The 24,454-nt window shown below is 39.1% G+C and overlaps 1 protein-coding gene and 1 pseudogene across 2 annotated transcripts in view; one reads left to right on the forward strand and one right to left on the reverse strand.

The window, feature by feature from the left end:
* Window positions 1–11,191: 11,191 nt before the first annotated feature.
* On the reverse strand, window positions 11,192–11,316 carry LOC127669031 (uncharacterized; annotated as a pseudogene).
* An 11,259-nt stretch (window positions 11,317–22,575) lies between these two features.
* Tusc3 (tumor suppressor candidate 3) overlaps window positions 22,576–24,454 on the forward strand; it is a 159,709-nt gene continuing 157,830 nt past the window's right edge. Inside the window, exon 1 of one of the 2 annotated variants that reach the window (XM_052162522.1) lies at window positions 22,576–22,944. In XM_052162522.1, the coding sequence (XP_052018482.1) occupies window positions 22,807–22,944 (138 nt within the window). In that variant the 5' untranslated portion in view covers window positions 22,576–22,806. The remainder of the gene's footprint in view (window positions 22,945–24,454) is intronic. The other variant, XM_052162521.1, reaches the window with a different exon arrangement.

The following is a 24,454-nucleotide window of genomic DNA, read 5'->3' on the forward strand; positions in this document are numbered from 1 at the left end:
AAAAGTGAGGTCTCAAAGTCTCCCAATATTATTGTGTGATGTTCAGTGTGTGTTTTGAACTTTAGTAAAGTTTCTTTTATGAATGTGGGTGCCCTTGCAATGGGGGCATAGATGTTCAGAATTGAGAGTTCCTCATGGTGGATTTTTCTTTTGATGAGTAGAAAGTGTCCTTCCCCAAGTCTTTTGATAAATGTTGGTTAAAGGCCCATTTTATTGGCTATTAGAATAGCCAATGCAGCTTATTTTTTGGGACCATTTGCTTGAAAACCCCTTTTTTCTAGCATTTTACTCTGAGTTAGTTTCAGCCTCTGTCACTGAGATGTGTTTCTTATATGCAGCAAATGCTTGATCTTGCTTGTTTGTCCAGGATGTTAGCCTACATCATTTTATTGGGGAACTGAGTGTATTGATGTTGAGAGATATTTAAGACCAGTTGTTGTTGGTTACTGCTATTTTTGTTGTTAGAGATGGTATTATGTGTGTGTGATTTTCTTATTTTGTGAGATGATTAATTTCTTGTGTTTTCTTGGGTGTAGTTACCCTCCATGTTGCACATTTCCTTCCAGGATCCTCTGTAGGGATTTATTGGTAGAAAGGCATTATTTAAATTTGCTTTTGTCACAAAATATCTTGGTTTCTCTATCTATGATGATTGAGATTTTTGTTGGGTATTGTAGCCTGAGTTGGCATTTGTGTTCTCGTAGGGTCTGGATGACACCTATCCAGGATCTTCTGACTTTTAGAGTCTCTGTTGAGAAGTCTGATGTAATTCTGATATATCTGCCTTTATATGTTACTTGGCATTTTTACCTTACTTCTTTTAATATTGTTTATTTGTCTTGTGCATATAGTATTGTGATTATCATGTAACTGGAAGGTTTTTTTTTCTGGTCCAATCTATTTGGTGATCTGTAGGCTTCTTGTACATTTATGGCCATCTCTTTCTTTAGGTTAGTAAAGTTGTCTTCTATGATTTTATTGGAGACATTTTCTGAGTTTTTGAGCTGGGAATCTTCACCCTCTTCTATTCCTATCATTCTTAGGTTTGATGATTGTGTCCTGAATTTCCTGGACGATTTCAGTTAGGAGATTTTTACACTTTGTATTTTCTTTGACAGTTGTGTCTATATCTTCTATGGTATCTTCTATGCCTGGGATTCTCTCTTCTATCTCTTGTATTCTGTTGGAGATGCTTGCATCTGTAACTCCTGATCTCTTTCCTAGGTTTTCCATCTCCAGGTTTGCCTCCATTTGTGATTTCTTTATTGTTTCTATTTCCATTTTTAGTTCTTTGATGGTTTTGTTCAATTCCTTCACCTGCTTAATGGTATTTTCCTGTATTTCTTTAAGGGATTAATTTGTTTCCTCTTTAAGGGCTTCTACTTGTTTGCATGTGTTTTCCTGTATTTCTTTAAGTGAGTTATTTATATCATCCTTAAAGGCCTCTGTTATTTTCATAAGATGGTATTTTAGGTCAGCATCTTTCTTTTCAGGTCTGTTAGTGTATCCTGGCCTTGCTGTGGTGGGATTACTGGATTCTGATGGTACCAACTTACATTGACTTCTATTGCTCATGTTCTTGAACTTGCCTCTGGCCCTTTGGTTATCTCTGGTATTAACTGGCTTGGGTGTCTCTGACTGGACACTGCCTCCTTGGAGACAATTAGAACTTTGTGACATGGGTTAGAGCTGGCCTCTTGGGGGCCAGACAGTGCTGTCACTGGTTAAGGTGGCCTCCTTTGTCCCTGTTTATGGCAGTCTTCCTGGAAGACAGGCAGGCTATGGGATGGGGGAAAGGAGCAGGCACTCCAATCTGGCCTTAGTGTAAGAGCAGTCAGGAAGGGACATAGGACTCAGGCAGAGGGACTGCATTATGCATCTGCTCAGCTCAATGAGGGTCTCAGATGGTTAGGTTATTTGGTCAGGAGGGGTGTGTCACCTGTGTCCCTGGTTATGGCACATATCTTGGAAGACAGGCTATGGGATATGAGAAGAGCAGGCCAGCTGATCTACCCAAGTAGAGGTGCAACCAGAAGGGCTCTCATGGAGTTTTGTAAAGCCCACTGTTTCAGCTAGGCTCACTAGCCATTGACCTCTCAGGATACAACTCTCTTTGTCCTTCTTCAGTACTGGGCTTACATGCATCTGCTATCATATCCAGCATTTGTGTACAAGGATTCCAGGGATTTGAATTCTCATTTTTATGCTTTAATAGCAAGGACTGTAGTAGCTTAGTTCTCCAGCCCCTGGAAATTTTATTTCAAAAGAATGTATAGGATAAGTATGTAGGTTTCTCCTTATAACTGTCTGTTGCTGAAATGGCTGTAGCCTTTCCTTTATTTTCTGGAGCTATAATCAGACATTAAATATACTACATATTTAAAGTCATGGTTACCCATCTTAGTACTAGAAAACTATTGGCAAACTATAAGATTTAAAGCTTTTTGGACTACTAAATATAAAGTTCCCCTTTGCCTAAAGGAATATTGAACATTAGCAATACTAACAATTCTTCCATTTTTTTTTATAAAATTAAACATGCCTGATGCTCAAATTTTCATATAAGTATGAAGACATAATTTCATTAAAATGGAATAAATCTAAATTATACTATTTTCTCAGCACTATTTGAAAACGTTTATTCAACTCTGCCCATGACGGCACAAACCTGTCCTAAAATTGAGTCAACAAATGAAATCTTTATATGCAGCTATGCCACAAAACAACATTTCCTTGTACATTATTACAACAGTGTTGTGTGGTTCTGCATTTTGGCTCACTGATTTGTGTCTCTGCTCACTCTAATATACACATCTCCTGACATAAAATTTATCACCCAGTTTTTAATTAAATTGTTGAAGCATGATGGAGGAGCTGTGAGAATAATGATTGCAGTTTGTTCTCTTGTCTGACTAATTTTTATGTCAAAAATTTTTAAGATAAAAAATCTAAATGTTAACAGTAAAAATGAAAAGGCATTATTAACATCTGTTTATTATCGAAATATGTATTATATAACCAGCATTTTTCATAATTCTGTCTTTGTTACAGCCACGTAATTTTTCAACTTTATTTCTTTAAACTATAGAAATTTGGAAGTATAATAAAAAATTGATCATTTAGTTATAGAAGGGTGTATGTGTGCCATCAAGGCCAACTGACACTTATTTATATTTATACATTTTAGGCATAAAATGATCTAATTCTTTGAATGTTTTAATATCAACCAATATTTTAGGCATGTGAATCATATCTGACCTAAGTTACAGAAGCTAATCTTTCATCTCTTAACTCTTCTGTTGTTAATATTCTCTTTTGCACTTTTCAAATAAATTCAAATATGATAAGTACTGCAATTTTTAAAGGAAATATGGAAACACTGTGAATGAAATAAAGAATGAACCATCTTTTGTTTCAGTAGGGATTATTGACTTTATAAGTGGGTTGACATGAGTATCTTTAAAAATCACAGAGACAGACTATAATTACAGTAAAATTGCTGTTTCCTTCTAATTGTAACACAAAGATACTATGACATTGAATAAACAGTGATGCCCCAAAGCCTTCTTCTCAATTCTAAGTGAGATAATTTATGTGAGATGTCTAATTTCACGTGTGAATATTCCTGACAAAAACATTGACCATCAGTGATTAGTTTGCTCTCTGCCTCTGTCATCAGATCACATGACCGAAGTGACTTATGGAGGGATGTTACTTTGGCATAAGGTTTCAAAGGGATAGGTCAATACAGGCAGGGAAGAATGACAGGGAGCAGCAGGCATGAGGACAGGAGCAGGAGGAGCTCACATCTTAACCACAAGCATGAATCAGGAAGAGAAAAAGTAGGGTGAGGTTTCATATGCTCAAAGGCTATACAGTTCCTCCAGTAAGGCTGTACCTCATAAACCTCCCCAACCAGTACCACCAACTAGGGACTAAGTGTTCAATTATCTGAGAATATAGAAGACACTCTCAATCAAACTACTGCGATTGATAGCTAGTGAAATATAAATCATCAATTTGTAGTTCTGCGAAACTGAAAAGAGTCCTTCAGGTGTCATGAAACACACTTCTTGTTTTGTACTACAGCTTCCGCTTCATATGATAATGAAGAAAATTTTCATTGCATGCACCTGGAACTATGAGACAAATAGGTGAGGGAAAAGATGCATGCTTTAACTGCTCCATAATTAATCAATAGATTCATACTTCTGAGGTTTAAAGTTCCAGCCTGAAGTCTGTATTGTTTCTACTCTTATTTCTCACCAAGGCTATCAATTATTCAACAAAAATAGAGTAAATTTATTCTCTGTGCTAGTTGTAGGAGATATGTGTTTGAATATTCTAAAGTTCTTGTCCTTACAGATTTGTTGAAAATATGGGGCAAAAAAAAAAAAAATGGAAAAGGAAACACAGAAACAAAGCTTTTCATTGAAAGGCTAAAGATGATGGCTAAATTAGATTTTGAAACAAACTCTAATGCTGGTTATTTTATTTGGGAAGTGTTCACAGGGAAAGAGTGAGGAGCAGTTAAAATGAAACATATTATATTTCCAGCTTTTAGTCATTTTCTTTAAAATGTGTCTGAGAATTAGTGTTGGCTGTTGACCACTGGTTCCTTTTTATAAATAGAATCAAGTACAGAAGCCACATTATCATCTTAGATGAAGAAAATGCCTTTGACAAAGTTCAACATGCCTTCATGATAAAATCTGAGGAAATCTAGAAATACGGGGGACATATTTAAAAATAATAAAAGTATATAGGCAGCTCGAAGTCAATATTTAGCTAAGTGAAAATAAATAAAAGCAAAGCAAAACAAAACAAAACAAAAAAACCTCAAAGCATTTATAGTAAAACCAAGAAGAAGACCAGCATGACTATTTACATTTCTTACTCAATATAGTGCTTGAAGTTTTATAGCAGCAAGACAAGTCAAGGAGATAAAAAGGATACAAATGAGAAAGAAAAAAATCGAATTGCCTTTAGTTGTAGGTGAAATGATTCTATACATAAAAGATCTCACACAGTATACCAGAAAATTTCCAGAGGTGATACACCCATTCAGCAGAGTAATAAGACATCAAATTAATATATATGAATCATTAGCTTTCCTATAGACAAATGTATTGAGAAAGAGAACAGGCTATCAATACAGCTAAAAATCTTGGAATAAATGTAACTAAAGAAATGAAAGGTACAGAGATAACTTTAAGGCACTGAACAAAAGAAATGGAAGACACCAAAATTATAGAAAGACCCCTCCCCCATGCTCATGGACTGGTAAGATTAGAAAAAACGTTCAATGATCATTCTAAATAAAGATTCAAAGCAATCACCATGAAAATTCCAATTCAATTATTCACGGAAATTGGAAAAATTATTAAATTTCAGATAGAACACAAAAGGCTGAGAATAGTCAAAACAAATCTTAACGATAGGAAGCCTGACAGAGGTATCAGCATGCCAGATGTCTAGTTATACAGTCTGGCACAAGCATGAAAACAGACACACAGGTCAATAAGAGAAAACTGAGGCACCACCCCCTAGCCTACACTCCTATAACCACCTGGTCATTTACAAAGCTGGTAGCAATATGCACTAGATAAGATAAAATGGTACTAGTCAGCATGGACTGCTGCATGTAGAAAAATAAGATAGAGTCTTATCTCTCACTCTGCACAAATCTCATCTTCAAATGTATTGAGAACCTCAGCCTAAGACCTGAAGCCCTAAATCTGACTGAAGAGGAAGTAGGGAACACTCTTGAAAGCGTTGGCACAGAAAAGGATTATCTGACTGGGATCCCAATAGCAGAAGAAATAAAGAGCAACCATTAAGTGGGATGTCATAAACTCAAAATGCTTCAGTAGAGAAAGGGCAAAGGGTCTCGAGGCTCATTTGAGTGAAAAGGTAGCCTATAGAATTGAAAAAAAGAGAGAACTATCAGCTATATGCCTCCCAAAGAGTTATTATCCAGAATACACAAAGAAATAAAAAAAAAAAACCTAAATGCCAATAAAATAAACAACCCACTTAAAAATTGAGGCATAGAGCAAAACAGAAAGTTCTCCAAAGATGAAAGGCAGATATCCAATAAATGCAGATTTCTTGAGTTTGCTCTGTTTTTATTCAGAGGCAAACATATTTCTTATATCAAGGGAATCACCTCTGAAAGTTTCAAGGATTTTGATAGCTTAAGATATTTTTTGCAAAAGATTTTTGTTCACACACACACACACACACACACACAAATCTCTTAGTTCAGGAATTAAATGCAGGTAGCTTATTTGAGAAGCAATTTAAATTCCAGTTTCAGGAAAGAATGAGTATTAGAGAGCCGCAAACTAACGCGGAGATTGTTCACCACGTAAGCTATTACTAAAGAAAACAAATGTGTATCATCTTTGTAGCCTCCTGTGCAAAGCTGTATAACTAACCAGAAATATCTGTTGCTGTGGCAACCCAGAGAAAAACCTACCGGTTTCCCATTCTCTGATGTTCATAATCTACACAGTCAGAGTCCTTGAGGTAGAAAGAAGCATGTGAGACAGTGTGAACTGAAGTGTTATTCAGTGCATCAAGAATCAGGAGAAGTGGTGACCAGCATCAGAGATGAAGAAGGATGTGGTGTGAGAGGGACAAGGGTTGAAGAAGTGTCAGAGATGCTTGTGAGTGCTATAGCTGTTATGTCTTTGTATCAAATTTTCCACTATGTGTTGGTCTTTTGCTATATCTTTTATATTGTTTCTTATTCTACTTTATTTTTCCAAGATTACATCTATCTATCTGTCATCTATCTATCTATCTATCTATCTATCTATCTATCATCTATCTACCTATCTATCTGAGTGTGCATGCGAACACATGTGCCACAGTATGCCTGTGGAGGACAACTTGCTGGAGCTGGTTGTTTCTTTCTCCTATATGGAATCTGGGAACCAAACTCCTCAGGTATCTGGCAAGGTAAACAAGTACTTTAATCTGTTGAGCCATCCAACAGGCCCCTGCTTATGTACTTTACATAAGTGTTTTTACCTTCAAAGAACTGTAAGCCCCTGAGGACCACGTCTATCCATGGTTCTTTGTGCATATACTAATCTGACTAATCAATATGCTAGATTCCAGAATAATAGCATGTTAATAAATTACTGATTAACTATTACTAATTATGTGAAAAGATATTGCTAATTTTCCAACTTTGGTTGCTTTAAAGAAACTGAAAGCACATTTCCTAAAAGAGTGTAAGACATAAATTTAAAAGTAAAAATCAGAAGAAGAGCTTGTTTTACACTTTGTTCAGATACACAGTTTTTTTTTTACTTTAAACTTGCATATATTCCTAACACTTTAATGCAATCATTTTCTTTCCTTAAAGTAAATGCTATAATCATGAGTAAGTAATTTTGTATTTATTAAAGTAGAAATATTAAATCTGAGTTAATTAGAACACTATTAAAATAGTAAGCCCATTTACCCTAAATAATGTCTTTATATGAGTCTACACTATCCAGCCAAAATTATAGTGAACAGTTTGGGAGAATTTATAGACTTAATTCTCTCAATGGAAAGAACTTGTAAAGATCCCAGGGTTATTTACCTATATGTTTGAATTTGAATAGATTCATTATATTTTTGAGCTCAAAGCCTTTTCTAAAAGTGGTATTAAAACCTATGTAGTTTATTTCTTAAACTGAGATTAGACTTCATAAAATTGATGCCCAGTATTAGTACTAGGAATGTTTTCCTAATACTAATGAGAGCAATCTGAGCCTGAATAACTGTAACCACATATGAATGAATTTTTTCACAAGTAGTTAAAGAGAAAACTAGATTCAATGAAACAGTCCTCCTGAGATGCCCAAAGCTGACATTCTCTCATAAATGAGCACGATGGAATTTCATGATGTCTGACTAACCAGAAAAGTAGATTATAAAGATGCAGCTTTTATTAAGCTTCTCATTAAGATTTCTTTTAAAAAACTGAATTTCTTGCTGATTTTTGATAAATATATTACTTATTTTTAGTAAGCAATGAACACTGTTATTTTAAAATAAATTATTTTTTCTGTTATATTTTATAACATTAGAAATATGGATGGCTGTGGTACACCTAAGCTAAAGTTCCTTGGGTCTCCAGTAGTTCTCAAGAGGACAAAATTCCTTATACCAAAAATGTTGAGAATTTCTACACTGTGTCTTTAATAGTCCAAATGACAAGAGACAAGACCTGGCAAATAATTTGGAAAGAGAGCTTGTTGTTGGAGGATTTTGTGAACATTTCTTGGAGAGACTGAAACTGACACTGGGTCTTACATGATGAAATGGAGTTAAGCATTGTAGGTTAGAAACAATATCCAATTAAGGATGGTAGCAAAAGCAAGTGTCTGTACCAATCACAAAGTGCAGGAGTAAGGAGACTGGGTGAGTTCAGGTTAAATGGGTAGGGGTATGCATCACGTAAGCAGTAGGAGCCAAATTGGAAAGATACACTAAAAATAAATAAATAAAAGAAAGAAAGAAAGAAAGAAAGAAAAAAACCAGGGTCACACAGTGACCAGGGCTGGTTCTAAAGCACAGATTATAGAGTAAAACAAATTCAATTATGTTTCAAAGGGCCCCATCTGGGTGGGGGCTTGATTTTATAGAAAGATAAACTAGTGGAAATGTTAAATGTAGAAAAGGATAAAGAGCAGTGCTAATATTCCAGGGCTGGAAGTTTGAATGAAGAGGACAATGAATGCAGCATTGAGGCAAAGAGAACACTCAGCACATCAGGAGAAAGGGCAAAACAGTTAGGTTGAAAAATTGCGGCTTGATGTTAAAGCATCTGAATTGTAAGAAAATGATACATGGTACAATTTAAGTATGAAATATAATACTTTGAGTTTGTATTTTAATTCGTAAAGATACATTATTATATTATATAATTATATTTTATATATTATATACTTATATAATCATAAATATAACATATAATTATATATTATTAAATATATAAAGATAAATTTGAGTTTATTTAAATACTGACTAATGAAAATTCCCTTTCAAATATTCCAGTTAACTAAAGTTTGCTATACTATACACATCAGGGTATGCTGTTGAACACTTCCCCCTATGAAGAAAATGCAGTTTCTCGTAGCTTTAAAAGTATTGCTTCCTATGTCATTAACTCTATCTGTGTAAAGTTTGAATGTTTCTAAAGCTGAGTTTGTTTTCATTTCGCAAGGCACTCCTTGCAACAAGCACACACTATTGAAAAATAGCTATATAATTGAACACAGTAAATCCCTCAGTTAAAAATAATTGTGGCCATGTGTCATTAACCCCAGCACTTGGAAGACAGAGGCAGGAGTATCTCTGACTGTGAGGTCATCTTCATATACACAGAAAATCCCAAGCAAAACAGAGGCTGCATACTGAGACTTTGTCTCAAAAAGAAGTTCTTGGTTATTCTTTAAATTCATTAAAACTTTTTATTGGTTCTTGGTGAATTTTCCATCATGCACCCCAATTCCACCTGTTTTCCCCTCCCCTCATACCTAGTCTCCACCCTTGCAACCTATCCCCCAACAGAGAAAAAAACATCTCCTTGTGGAAGCTGTAGTGAGTCACAGTGTGCCCCACAGTGTACTGCTTTGTCCACACTTCTTTTCTTGCAAATGTTCCTTGCAATGACTCACTGGTCTGGTAAGAGGCCTGAAGTTTCCATTACTCTATGACAGCTGGAACACCACTGGATCTCTTCTCAGATATTCTGTTGTTACCCTGTGGCATGAAGATCCTGGAGGTTTAGAAATGTAGGACTGGCCCCTTCATGCACTCCGGCAGTTCATGGATGGGGTGGATGTTGAGGTGGGCCAGTTCAAAGCCCTGGATCTGAGCCTGAGCCATATCTGAGCTGGTCAGCCTGGTGGCTCTCGTGTTCTCACACCCTCAGGGCCTGCTGACCAGCAGCGACCATAATCAGGGCCATCTCTTCCCTGCTGCACAGAAGAGATGCAGTGTCTGCGCTCCTGACTGTTGCAGCTGGTAAAGCACATAGCCAGTTCTCCCTCTTTCCTAATCCTAGGGCCAGTTCTTCTGCCTGCCATAGATGACAAGGGACAAGGAAGGAGAAGAGGACATCTCTCCCTCATCCACACTACCAGTGTCCAGCAGACAGGAGGCAGGGACCACTCTCTTGCACTCATACCCTTGGGGGCCAGTTCACCAGCAACCCCCACATCTAGGTCCACATCCAGTGGAGATGCAGGGCCTCCTCCCCCGAGTGCTGCAGCAGGTGAGGGGCAGTAGGTGACCAGGGGAAAGAGGAGGGAATCTTTCCCTGCACAGAAACAAGTAGCTGAACTGGCTCTCCCATACCCATCATGCCCTTGGGCCGGCTTACCTGTTCCCTGCCACTAGGGTCAGCATTACTGTGCTGCCCAAGCCAGGTGAGGGGGCTGCCCTGCTGAGTGCTGCAGCGGTGAGGGGGCAGGGGCAACTCTCCTGCTCTCATGCCCCCAGTACCAGTCCTCCCCCATGGCCAGGTGAGGGCATGGAGCCAGTTCTGTATAGCCCTGAGACTTCAGCATGTTCCCAGGCAGCAGCCCAGAGCAGGGATGTCCTCCTGGCCTTTGGTGCTGCTACAGGGCCACGGACCCAGACGAGTCTGCTAGTGACAGCGCTGGACAGGACCTCACCATGGTCCCAGGTAACATCACTGGCTACTCCGCTACTCACATCAGGATGTTCCCCCACAGCCCTCGAGTCTCCACTTCTGTGTCTCCATTGTGCCATATCCATCTTATTTGGCTTTCTCTTCCATTTCACTACCCCTTACTTGCTCCTCTTAGTGGCACCTGGGCTCTCTGAGTGTCTGGGGTCATCTCAGGCATGGTCTCAGGAGGGCTACTCCACATTCGTGCATTATGGTGCCAAGCCAGGGTCATCTCAGGCGTAGCCTCCCCCAAACCCCTGCCCCTAAGCCTGGTGGTCATCTCAGGCTAGCTCCCTGTTCCAGGCCCTAGGGAGCAGGTCTGGTGGTCATCCCAGACTCTCTCCTCACCCAGCTCACCTGAGCGGCCAGGGCCATCTGTCTGTCTGTCTCCGGCTCACTCCTGCCCAGTGTTACAGTAGGTTCCAGGCCGTGTTCTTCTAGTCTGCCTGGCACCAGACTGGTGGTTGTCTCAGGCTCGCTTTTACATGGAATGACTGGCAACTCATCATTCAGATGTTCACAGGTCAGAACACTATGTGTAGACAGAGCCTTTCTCCTCTCAGCTACCTCATGAAACACATGTGACATAGCCACATGGGCAGGAACTTTGCAGATTTTTATATATGTTATTACATACATTTGCCTCTTCCTATAAACACACACACACACACACACACACACACACACACTTTTATATAAATGAAATGATGTTTTGGAATAAAATCAATATGTACTTTAAAAGTTAGAGCTTCCTGTGGAGTCTCCCTCTCCTCAACTAAAAATATCCTTTGACGTATTTTTCAATAATGAGTTAACCTGTGAAACAGATGAAGAACTTCGCGGGAAATCAAATGGCTATGTCACAATATTCTACCAATAAAACTTAATGACTGATTATAATTACAATTAAACACTTCATTTTTGTTAATATAGAAGTAGCATATACCCAACTCATCATTTCTGATGTTTAAAAACCTAACTATCCATCACTTCTTTCCTTGAAAAATGACAAGGTGAAAATGAACATTTGTTCAGTGAAATAAAATTATTGGCATGCAAGTTTTAACTCACTTAGTGAACATAGAAAATAAATTGAGGAGAAAGTTATTGAATCAAGGACTTGGTTCAAAATAGCTTACTCATTAAAAAGTTATATTTGCACATTTATATATAATTCCAAATAAAGGATAATTGAAAGGAAACCAAAGTAAGTTGACTTGTGGTCATTTGTACACTAACAAATTTTAGCATTTCTTAAACTCAGAGAAACACAAATCAGAATCCACTGTTTGGTATTCTGCAGCAAGCTCACATCTATCCAAGCCAAGACAATTTGTTTGACATAATAGGAATGGCAGCATTATCTCTGTAGCTCACCTGGCTTTAGAGTTTCCTTTCCAATGGTTCTTTGGCTCTGTGGATTCCTTCTTCAATTATTTCTGGAATCTGAGAGATGCTCCCTCTACACCCTTGTAAACTGCTTGGATTCTTTTCTCTTAAAGAAACACTACAGATTACTTAAATAAAATAGCTTCAATCATTTTTCCATTTCCCCACCTCCCCTCTATATAATTTCATGAAGATAAAATGAATTTTCTTATTGATGGTGGGAAACTTCTGGTTGTGCTGTGCCGGAAAGCAACTCTACTATGGATGTTGACTCTAGAGTATGTAATATAGCAGAATTTAAGAAAATAATTTCCTTCCTATTTTTCTCTCTAGTTCTCTTCCTTCCCCAAAGCTACTAAATAATGCAGAGTTCTTTGACATTATATTTCTTGGGCTTATTGTGTATGCCACTGGCCTCTCGATATATGGGCATGCTGAAAGATAAGTGAAATACTGTTTGTTTGCGATAATGAAATTTCCAACATAACCAATTCATATGATTGGGGTTATTTCTGAAAACATCCCAAACACAAGCACAGGATGAAATCCAATTGCACAGGTACATGCTCTTTCTATTATAATTTCACTTGGTAAATTCCTTACTAAAATGGTTAGCAATGAATTTCAATATAAACATACAATAGCCCTGATCTAAAATCCTAAGGCACAAATCAAGTGATACTTAGATCATATACAAATGCTCTTGGCAAATGCCCTAAATTATACAAAAGAGAGTATTTTAATTTGATATCCAATATAGCATTATGTTGGATTTAATAATGTTATTGATAATAATTTGTTTGGTGTTAATTATAGTCATAGGACTTTGGAATGTCATTTATTAATAAGATATAGTTTAGGAGTAACTGAATAAAATGTATCATAATATAAAAAATCACTTTTAGAAGACTTTCAAGAAATATTTATATAAAAATTATTTTGCTAAACCGAGAATTTTCAACAGAGGAATCTCAAATGGTAAAAACGGTTAAAGTCATGTTCAACATCCTTAACCTTCAAGGAAATGCAAATCAAAGCCACCCTTGGATTCCATCTATGTTCTTTCTCCCATTATTTTCTCCAGCTCCACTACCTGACCTCTCTCCTGTTTCCAACCCAATCCAAAAGTAATCTATCCTTGAAATCTATTCTAGTTCCTCTTCCTAAGGAGACCCTTGTGACAGTCCCTCTCCTGTCATACTTGTTTCTTAGCCTCTTTGATCTGTGGACCATAGCATGATTGTCTTTTAACTTATAGCTAATATCTACTTATTAGTGAGTACATATCATGTATGTTGTTAGTCTGGGCTACCTCACTCAGGATGATCTTTTCTAGTTCCTCCATGTCTCTACAAGTTTCATGATGTCATTGTTTTCAATGGCTAATACTCCATTGTGTAATTGTATAACATTTTCTTTATCTGTTCTTTGGTTGAGGGACACCTTAGATTGTTTACAGTTTCTGGCTATTATAAATAAAGCTGTTATGAACACAGTTGAGCATGTGTCCTTGTGGTAGAGTGGAGCTTCTTTTGGGTATATGCCCAGGAGTTCTGTAGTGGGTCTTGAGGTGATCTATTCCCTATTTTTTGAGAAACTGCCAAATTGATTTCCAAAGGAGTTGTACAAGTTTGCACTTTCACCAGCAATGGAGGAGTGTTCCCCTTGCTCCACATCCTTGCCAGCATGAGCTGTTGTTTGAAATTTTGGTCTTAGCCATTCTGATGGGTGTGAGAAGAAATCTCAGCATTGCTTTGATTTGCCTTTCCAAAATGATCAAGGATATTGAACATTCCTTTAAGTGTTTCTCACTGGCCATCTTCTGTAACCAAGCAAAACCTCAAGGGGGAAGAATTAGAACACAAACTGTAGTGGTTTGGCCCTTATAGACTCATGTGTTTGAATTCTTGACCCACGGGGAATGGCGCCATTAGGAGGTGTAGCCTTGTTGAAGTAGGTGTAGCCCTTGAGAGGTATGTAATTTTTCTATATCCATTTTGCCCCCAGCTTCCTGATATGATTTATTAAGACTTGATAATGAGTAAATATGCCTTCTGAGGATTTAAGGTAGGTATGATCTACTGATCTTCATATGAAAGTTTAGATCTGTGATTCTCTTAAGATTTGTACAGACTGCTTTTAAAGATAAATAATAAAAAGAATTATTCCTTTCTTTGTAACTGCAAATTTCTGCTTGCCAGTAAGATAAACTGGCTGAGAAAACTCCCTTGCTTGCTCACACTTTGTTAATCTATAACAAGTTGCTTAGTTACATATGTATGTGGGTGTGGGGAATAAGTTGTTTTCTTTACCTGTACTAAGTAATGGTAAGTAATGCTATTTCTCATAAAGGTATTGGAGAACACACTGTTGTTGTTGTTTTGTAATCATTTACTAGAAGAAAACTAAAATGTAATTACATTGTAATTTTATACTGCTTGAAAGATTTTGCTGGGATACATATGCTACTGAAGAAATAAAGTGTGGAAGGCTGAAACATTCTCCCTCCCATTCATCAGCTTTGTGTATACATGTAAGGTTTGTATGAGTGGGGGGTTGTCAAGTTGTTCCGTCCACCCATCTACTATGAATATGTATGCATATGAGTATACCCACCTTGTCTGGGGTGTGTCGGAGCTTGCTACATCCACCAACTGTGTGTATATATGCATGTATGTGTATGTGTGAAATGCTTGGAGTCTACTTGCTGGAAATTTGCTCTAACCACTATATGTGTGGATGTCTATATTTCCATTTATACTTCTGCATGTATATATGTATGTATGTATGTATTTGTGTGTTTGAAGTTATTGAATTCTGCCTTTTATTTCATCCACTTGTGTGTGTGTGTTCTCTTTCTTTCTCTTTCTTGCTAGACTCAAAGAGTTTAAAAAAAGTTCAGTTTTTCTGCTGACTAGAAGGAGCGGCAGCCCCAGTAAATTAAGCTTTGTTCCCTCAGAGAAAAGCCTGGTAACAACTTCTCTAAATGTTTGTTGCCATTGGCAGCAGCCCCTGTAGGTATCTGATCCTTTCTCATCACTGGCTCTCAGCACTGACCCCAGCAGCTGCTTGCTTCATATGGATGCCAAAGCTGGTCATTGGCATTGGGGAAAGTGACTACGACTATGATGGAGAAAGGAAAAAATTACATATCCTTCTATATTCAGGCCATATTCAAAGGCAAGAATACTATTCAAACATCAAAACGGACCCAGCATCCACCTCTTGGAGCTGATAAAATGTATCCACCCCTTTTATTCATTTTGCCTTTAGCTCTGCCCTTTCTTCCCACCTTCTAGGCTAAAGTCATTAAGGTGCCCCATGGAATCTTCAATTTTTAACATCTTTTCATCTGGAGAAAAACCCTGTTGAATTCTTCTGAACAGGTCCAGATTAACACTTGACCATAGAATGAGCTCTTCCGAGATATTGTTTCTCTACAACTGCACAAGTCTTCTGTGTTCCTATTTCATAGCAAGGAACCAGTATGCTCATATTGGCTAAATTTTAGGTCTACTCGTGACAGGGTTCAGCTAATAGTTAGCAGTAGTATGGTCTAAATGTTAGTTTAATCACACACTTGCTGTTTTTAATCAAGAAACTAGACTTAAAAATGATGTGTGCATTGGAAAGATCTGGTAATTTCTACATATTCAAGTGTGCAAACAAGTCATGGGTGGGAGCTAGGCTTCATTCTGGTCAGAGTTTTGGTTAACATTTGATTGTGATATTTAGACGCTTTTCTTTGGTTATTATTCATTTTCTTTGGCATGTATTCTGCATGGGCTTTATGGCCAACTGATCAGATTTAGATTGCTTTATTGTGAACCTGTTAACTGGACCTTGAAGTACCTACATCTTTGGACTACTTTATTTTCATGTCTGTATTAAGGAACCATCTATAAGGAGAAAATTGATACAGATATTCAAAAAACCCATCACTGATCCAGTGTCAAGGAAGGCTGAGTTCTGAAAATATCATTAGGCATTCAAGTTCTTTAGACCAATGCAATCTATTGTCTTCATTTCAAATCTGCATAAGAACTTCTTCTTTAGTCTATGAAAAATGGCTTATTCAGTCTCTTCTGAGCAATACCAGGTCATTTTGTCTGTTCTCTGATTAATATCAGTTACCATTTGCCAAACTCTGACAGGCACAAGATTTCAAAAAACTAACTAAACTCATTGACCGCTGTATATCTCATGTTGTTTTCTCGATCTAAAATGGCACCTAACTCAGGTCAGACACTTGGTTCCTCCATGTTTTCTGAGTACAATATACACCTACTCTCTGATTAGTGAAATTTGCATGAGACAATTCAGCATTGTAATGGTGACTGAGAAGATCTTTGACAGTGGCAAGAACAAAGCGGGACATACATCAGACAGTGAGGATAGTAAGTGTCACCTGCTGGGTATTGGAGACAGTAGAAATAATGGTATGACTCTTGGGCATATACCCAGAGGATTCTCCAGCATGTAATAAGGATATATGCTCCACTATGTTCATAGCAGCCCTATTTATAATAGCCAAAAGTTGGAAAGAACCCAGGTATCCCTCAACAGAAGAATGGATGCAAAAATGTGGTATATATACACAATGGAGTACTATTCAGCCATTAGAAACAATGAATTCATGAAATTCTTAGGCAAATGGATGGAGCTGGAGAACATCATACTAAGTGAGGTAACTCAGTCTCAAAAGATCAATCATGGTATGCACTCACTAATAAGTGGATATTAACCTAGAAAACTGGAATACCCAAAACATAATCCACACATCAAATGAGGTACAAGAAGAACGGAGGCGTGGCCCCTGGTTCTGGAAAGACTCAGTGTAGCAGAATAAGGCAAAACCAGAACAGGGAAGTGGGAAGGGGTGGGTGGGAGAACAGGGGGAGGGAAGGGGGTTTATGTAACTTTTGGAGAGTGGGGACCAGAAAAGGGGAAATCATTTGAAATGTAAATAAAAAATAAAAAAAGAAATAAAAAAATACTAAATTAATTGAAAGGAACAACAAACATTTTCTGATAAAATCGAAGATTTACATGGCAAAAAAAATATAATGGTATGTAATGGTGGTACTGGTAATATAATAACTGTAAGAATTTAAGACGTAGGTAAAAACTATAAAGCTTTGTATATTTATAGAATTTTTTAAATGAAGGCAACATTTTAGAAGATCTAAACATTGGCATAAGTAAACTCATGCATGGAATTTTCTATTGTGATGAAACTTCATAAAAATCTTATGGTAGAAGAGGTTTGTTTCAGGTTCCAAGTCTGGGAGGGTCACAGGCCATTGCTGAGAGAAATCAGGGCTGGAATATAACAAGAACTTGGGAACAGGAGCTGAAGCCAAAGTCACACAACAGTAATGCTTACTTGATACTCAGTTTCTTGGGTTGAAATAATTAAATGAAGCCCAACAGTGGTGTGTTCCATCGCTAGCTGCCCCAATGTTCTGGGTTTCTGAATGAAAGACATATATGCACAATCTTTATATTTTGATATAGTTTATCACTTCAATGGCTGGGCCACTTCCTATTCTCCACTTGAGTAATCAATCCACCTCCCTCTGATAATTCTGAGTTATTAGTTACTAAATCCTTTGTTCTATCTTGGCTGCTCTGAACCCAGAGTGCTGCCCATCTGGGCTGCACTCTCTGGCTCCTTCACATGCCCAGATGCCGCTGCCTTGTGTTAGGTTGACATAGACTAGCCAGTATAGATGTGAACTTTTATCTAGGTGAAAATGTTTACACCAGTGAGATCATCAGTGCAGAGCCAAGTGACAGAGTGTAAATGACATATTTAAGAGGAACAAAACAGCTAAGTAGAACACAGTGAGAAATTAGAAGAGAAAATAGAAAATGAGTTCAGAAGGGTCACCACAGACAAGGAAATGAGTTCTTGAGGACATGGAATGTTATGCTTTTTCTAGTGGTGACAGTACTCTGCACAGGTTCCTGTCTTATAGGGACTTCTGTAAAATACAGGGAGGCAGGGCTAGGAGCTTGGGCTGATATTAGAAGAGGAGGATAATAGAGTATGAAAAGGATAGGAGCAATGGTTGTAGGGTTGTTTAATGCTTTTGAGTGATGGAGTCACACATTTGGAAAGCGAAAACAGGCTTGCAACACCATAGATGTAGAAAAACAAAATGAAACAAAACACCCAGAAACTGTGAGTTGCAGCTGGATCAGGAGAATAAGGGAGGTGCTCTTTGGCCCTAAGCATTTGTCATTGGGATGGTGATTGTAGTAATTACTGCATGGTCATGAAGATGTGTTTGGGAGGTAAAGGGAAGGATAATGGATTTTGATCCTATTGAGTATATATAGATTGTGGATGCTGATTTGTGGTCACTTACATATTTCCTCTTGTCTCCAAATAGACAACTGCTGGGGCTCTTTAATGCCTTGAGATGAAAGTGGGGGAGGTTTTCTTTGAGGGGAGTAAAAGCAAAAGGAGATAAGGAAATCTGGTGACAGCACATCCCTAACACCAAATATTTCTTCTGTCTTGGTCATTGGTCTAGGGCTGTGAAGAAGAGACATCATGTCCAAGGCAACACTAATGAGTGAAAGCATTTAACTGGAGGCTTGCTTATGGTTTCAGATGGTTACTCCATTATTATCATGTCAGGCAACACGGTGGCGGCATGCAGGTGTTGATGCTAGAGCAGCCACTGAGAGCTACATCCTGATACAAAAGATGAGGAGAGAATTGGGCCTACAGTGGGCTTTTAAAATCTCGAAGCCTAAGCCAAGTGACAAACTTTCCCCAACAAGGCCACACCTCCCATTCCTTCTAATCCTTTAAAATAGTGCCATTTCCTGCTGACTAAGCATTCCAATGTAAGAGACTGTGAGGGCCAGGCGTATTCAAATCACCACATTTTATATATGCGCCTGTCTAAGACCAGCTTTGACATTACAGGGTAAACTGAGACAGGAATCGAATGTATATGTTTGTGATCTGGCCCAACGTTGATGACTAATGGCAATTTAATCTCTCTTGCAATTCAGGGGCCAACAGCTGCTAGCTTCTGGCAATTTAACTCTTTCTTGCTATTCAGGGCCAAAGCCTGTTGACTCCTGGCAATTACTTTTGTTGATAGCAGCAAGGGGAAACAAACTTACTTGGGTTCTTTTCTCAGAAACCCCTCACTGGCCAGACTAGAGGATCAGAGTTTGATAACTGTGGCACACAGGCAACATGCATCCCAGATGAAACTGAAAAAGAGCTCCGCCACACTTTATTGTGGTTTGTAGTTTTTATACCCTCTCAGGATAATGGATCACATGGTTTTTTACAGCATTTCTACATTTAATAAGTTCATAGTAAGTTTAAGGCAATAGTTCTTGTTATACTTTGCCAAGGCTTAAAGAGTTGCAGCATAATTGTTTACATGTCTTTCCATTAAGACTAGTTCTTGACTAAACATTCATTATCTGCTACTAGCCCCACAAGTTCATTTTAAGTTTAAGGCAATAATTCTTATGTCACAAGTCAGCATGGTTTTGTCAAAAGACAAATCGTATGCCTCGTGTCTATAATAGCTTGATTTTTTTTGTATAGACCAGCCCATCATTTATTTTTGGTTCTTGCACCTACATTCCCAGCTTATGATCTTTCATTACCAGATTTTGGTCTCATTCCTAACCTAGAAGGAATGTACTCTTTGATTGTAAATGTGTTCCCCGCCTGCTTCCTTTTTCCTAGTGCAGTTAGCCCATGTCACAGGAAGGTTCACAGAGCTCTATTTGCTGCTTTTATTCTATAGGGGGCTTGAGATTACTTGTATCAATTTAGGAGTTCTATAAAATCATTTATCAGGAATTATAAAATCAATTTGTCTACATGGCATTATTACATCAAAGTACATCTTCATATTGATTCTGCAGGAAATCTGCCCAATATGGTGGGCTGATAGCCAGGAGTCATTATGCTATGTGATGGGACCGGAAAAGCATATCTGCAGCGAGAAGCAATACTTGGGTGAAGTCTCTGAGGAGCCTGCATCCCAGAGCTCACTCATCTCAGGGATGCAAAATGGTGGGCCATGTCCTGAAGACTGACTTGCCATAGGCTTTCCTAGATGGCTCCTGACATGGACCATAGGCAGTAGTCCACAGTCAGCTAGTAGGTAGGTGCACTGGCTGGTTTTGTGCGTCAACTTGACACAAGCTGGAGTTATCACACAGAAAGGAGCTTCAGGTGAGGATATGCCTCCATGAGATCCAGCTGTGGGGCATTTTCTCAATTGTGATCAAGAATGGGAGGGCCCTTTGTGGATGATGCCATCCCTGGGCTGGTAGTCTTGGGTTCTATTAAGAGAGCAGGCTGAGCAAGTCAGGAGAAGCAAGCAGTATGTAACATCCCTCCATGGCCTCTGCATCAGCTTTTGCTTCCTGACTTGCTTGAGTTCCAGTCCTCACTGACTTCCCTTAATGATGAATAGCAACGTGGAAGTGTAAGCTGAATAAACCCTTTCCTCCCCAACTTGTTTCCTGGTTGTGATGTTTGCTCAGGAATATAAACTCTAAGATAGTAGGCTACATAACAAGGATCTCATATCAGACCATATCCACACAAGGACAGTCCTCAGAGTTAAAGACCTTAAATACTTCAAAAGCCAAATGTGTAGGTATGGACAATCAGGAAATAGCCTTACTTAGCTTCAACTTAATCCCTGTGGAGTTGAGCTTTCTGAAACTCTTCTGATTCAGAGTGCTGCTAGAACTAAGAATGACTTATACTCAAATTTAACTCTGTCTAGGTTTCCTTTAAGGAAGAGTGCCCTGTCCAGGTATGATGGGTATATGTTTATATTTCCATCACCTGGGAGGTAATAGCAAGAGAATCATGATTTAAGCTAGCCTTGGTTATGACCAGGGATATAGAGTGAGACCCTGTCTACAAACCAAAATGAAAGAAGATGAACTAATTAATATGTACAGAATGATCAGACAACTTTGGGAAACTGAGAATCATAAAAGAGTTATTTGTTTATGACCTCCTTTAAAAATAGTGATGGGCCAAGAAATAGATTAGTGATTAAGAGCCTAGGTTGCTCTTCTGGAAGACCAGAGTTAAATTGCTAGCACAGTTCACATGATGGCTTACAGCCATCTGTAACTCCAGCTCTAGGAGCTCAGATACCCTCTGCTGGCCTCTGCAGGCACCAGGCTTGCCTTTGGGACACAAAAGCAGAGGGCCACTCATAGACATGAAATAAAAATAAGTAGAACTTTAAAATAAGGTGATGTAGCAAGCACATGGTCACAGGGCTGTACTGCCAAAGTGTGAATGTCTGCTTTGTAAGTATTAAGTGTTACTTTATCTACAAAATGTTTACAAAAACTTCCCTACTGTGGTTGTGGAACAAACACTTCTTGTACGGAGTCCTAGAGATTTCAGAGCATCTGGGAACCATGTAGTAGAAAACTTACCCCATTTAAATTGACTTTTTAACAAAATTGTATTTTCATCCTACACTATGCCGAATTAGCAGTATTCATTACTTTCCTCTGGAAACCGACTTTGCCTTATCACAGCCTCCATTGCTTCAGGTAACATGGAATGCTGCAATCACTATGTCAATAAAATCACTAAATTAAAACTGCTGTCAGATGCCATTTCTGAGCACTATTTAAATCTCATGTGACTTATTAGCTAAGCCCCTGTACTTTTGTGACCTTTTGTTATGCCTAGTGTTAACCTGTTGTTTCTCATATTTACAATATTGTCTAATATCTCCACACTAGAAGTATTTGTTGGCCAGGAAAGTAAATTATTTCAATGTTAATACTATTTGTTCTATAATTGATTCCTTAATAATTCTTTATGTATATATAATTTATGCAATTAATATAAACTTTATGTTTATATAATTTGCATAACATATTATGCAAATAATTTTTAATTAAGTGATGTCTTTGGTTTTTTTCATTAGCTTATCAAAGGTGTTGATTGTACGAGAAATCTTGAGTTAGAGGAAAACAATGTATGCATAAGAAGCATTTATTATGCTCTATTCATTTTTGAAAAGAAAAATGTTGATAGTCTCTAGAGCAATGCTGACAATTCCACAAGAATGGATAGGTTTTAGTCAGGTTTCTAAGGGCCCTGATGGAAGGTGGAAGAAACCTCCAGCAAAGTGTAGAACACTTATGTGCACCCAGGCGTCTAAGTTGTGTATGTCAAGTGTGGTAGGGGGCACAAGAAGAGGCACATAGGAATCCTTAGTTACTTCTTAACGCGATTGGAGCCTTCTGGTGCAAGAAGGCAGCGGGATGGCCTCCTGATCCAGATGGCAGGTTGGCTCATTGCACATTCCTGTGCCCCTTTGTGTTTAGAGAGCAGCCCAGGGTCCGGTCGGAGGTGGAAGCAAGGGGTTACTTCTTGATGCTGGCACACAGGAAGCCCCCGAGGGCGCAGCTGAGACGCGCGCGCACTGAGCCGCTTTCTCGCCACGCCCACTTCCTGCTCCATCCCGCGCCATTCCCGGTCCCTCTCCTGGTGAACCGGATGCGCTGTCAGTCTCCTCCTCCGCGTCCTTAGCCTCCACCTAACTCCCTGGAGAAGCCGCGGCCACCCCGAGGCCTTGGCCAAGAGAGGCTGCTGGCGGCAGGCCCTGCGGGCGCGGGCACGGTAGGAGCTGGGCGCGCACGGCTACCGCGCGTGGAGGAGGCACAGCCCTGCGGCCATGAGTGCCAGGGCCGCTCCTTCACGCCGGAGACAGGCGGGCCGTCGGTTGCGCTACCTGCCTACTGGTAGCTTTCCCTTCCTCCTCTTGCTGCTGCTGCTCTGCATCCAGCTCGGGGGCGGACAGAAGAAAAAGGAGGTAGGCTGCATCCCGCGGGCGGTCGCCTCCGGGCGGGCGGGGGAGGGCTGGAACTTGCCGCGTTGCTAGGAAGCCCCGCCGCGTTGCTAGGCAGCGGGGATGTGGGCGCTGGCGCCCAGGGGCGGGAGCTACGTGGGCGGGAGCGGGTTGGGCGTGTCCCTTGGGCTCCAGGGGCAGTGAGTGCTGAGGGTGACCCTACTCCTACGTCTTGGAATTGAGAACTTAAGTCTGTGTGCCTCAGGTGTAGGCCGGACTTCTGATGCAGATGTTCCTAAAGGGCATGCTGGGTGTGAAAATACGCTAAGGGAAATATTTGCAAGCACAATGGAACTATTTACCCTTTATTCTGCTCTCCTTTATGTTAAGATATCTCATTGAGTGTGTTATTCATTCTGTACTCCTAATAGTACCCTTGTAGAACTAACTGGATGCTTATTTCTGTGTTCAACTCAGTGTGTAGTCGAGAGAGCAATTGCATTTTTATTTTTTACCCTATGCATATTTATTGGCAAAGTTTGGGTTACCTGATTTCAGTTTCAACCCATCTCTATGTCAGAGGCTGAGATTTGACATATCTAAAAGAGTTGTAGAATAATTTGCGTTCAGTTTTGTAGAATTAATGTGGACATCTGGACTGGACGTTTCACAAAAGTGTTTGTTTTGGAGTTGTGAAATTTTTAATTGTAGACCAGTTTGGCAAGAGTACTTTGTTTCTATGGTTGAAGGTAGCTTTTACTGTTGAAATTACACAAGTCACATGGCTCATAATCTGAATCTGGTTCAGTTTATTAGCAGAATTTCGTTAGTAGGGTCGTAGAGAGTGAGAAAATAATCACACGTAAATAGTAATTATTTTTGTTCATTAATTAAAAAGAAATGAAATGTTATGTGTGTGTTTTGTCTCTGCCCCACTTGGGTAGGTGATCTAGGAGGCATCTTATCCCCTGTAACTAGAGTTACAGTTGAGCCACCATGTGGGTGCTGGGAATTGAAACCAGGCCTTCTGGAAGAGAATGCTCTTTAGCAGCTGAGCCTTCTCTTGTGCTCTCTGATCAGCTTTGCTTGAAACAACCTCAGTATAAGAATTGCCTTTTATGGCCCCTCCCCCACCTTGAGATTCTTCTTCTTCTTCTTCTTCTTCTTCTTCTTCTTCTTCTTCTTCTTCTTCTCCTTCTCCTTCTCCTTCTCCTTCTCCTTCTCCTTCTCCTTCTCCTTCTCCTTCTCCTTCTTCCCCTTCCCCTTCCCCTTCCTCTTCCTCGTCTTCTTCTTCTTCTTCCTCTTCCTCCTCCCCTTCCTCTTCTTCTTTCTTCTTCCTCCTCCTCCTCCTTCTTTACAAAATTCTTGTTATTTTGGTAAGAGGTTGGAGAAGCACCACTGCTAACTTGAAACTTGCAACACAAACTAGGTGGATTTTTCCCAGCACTTTCTGTCTTGTATGTATTTTCAGAGTTTTAAATTCAGCTCATGAGAAACATAGTATGTTTGCAGCAGACAGTTTCGTTTATTATTT

Source organism: Apodemus sylvaticus, chromosome 18, assembly GCF_947179515.1.
Source record: "Apodemus sylvaticus chromosome 18, mApoSyl1.1, whole genome shotgun sequence".
Lineage (NCBI taxonomy): Eukaryota > Metazoa > Chordata > Mammalia > Rodentia > Muridae > Apodemus > Apodemus sylvaticus.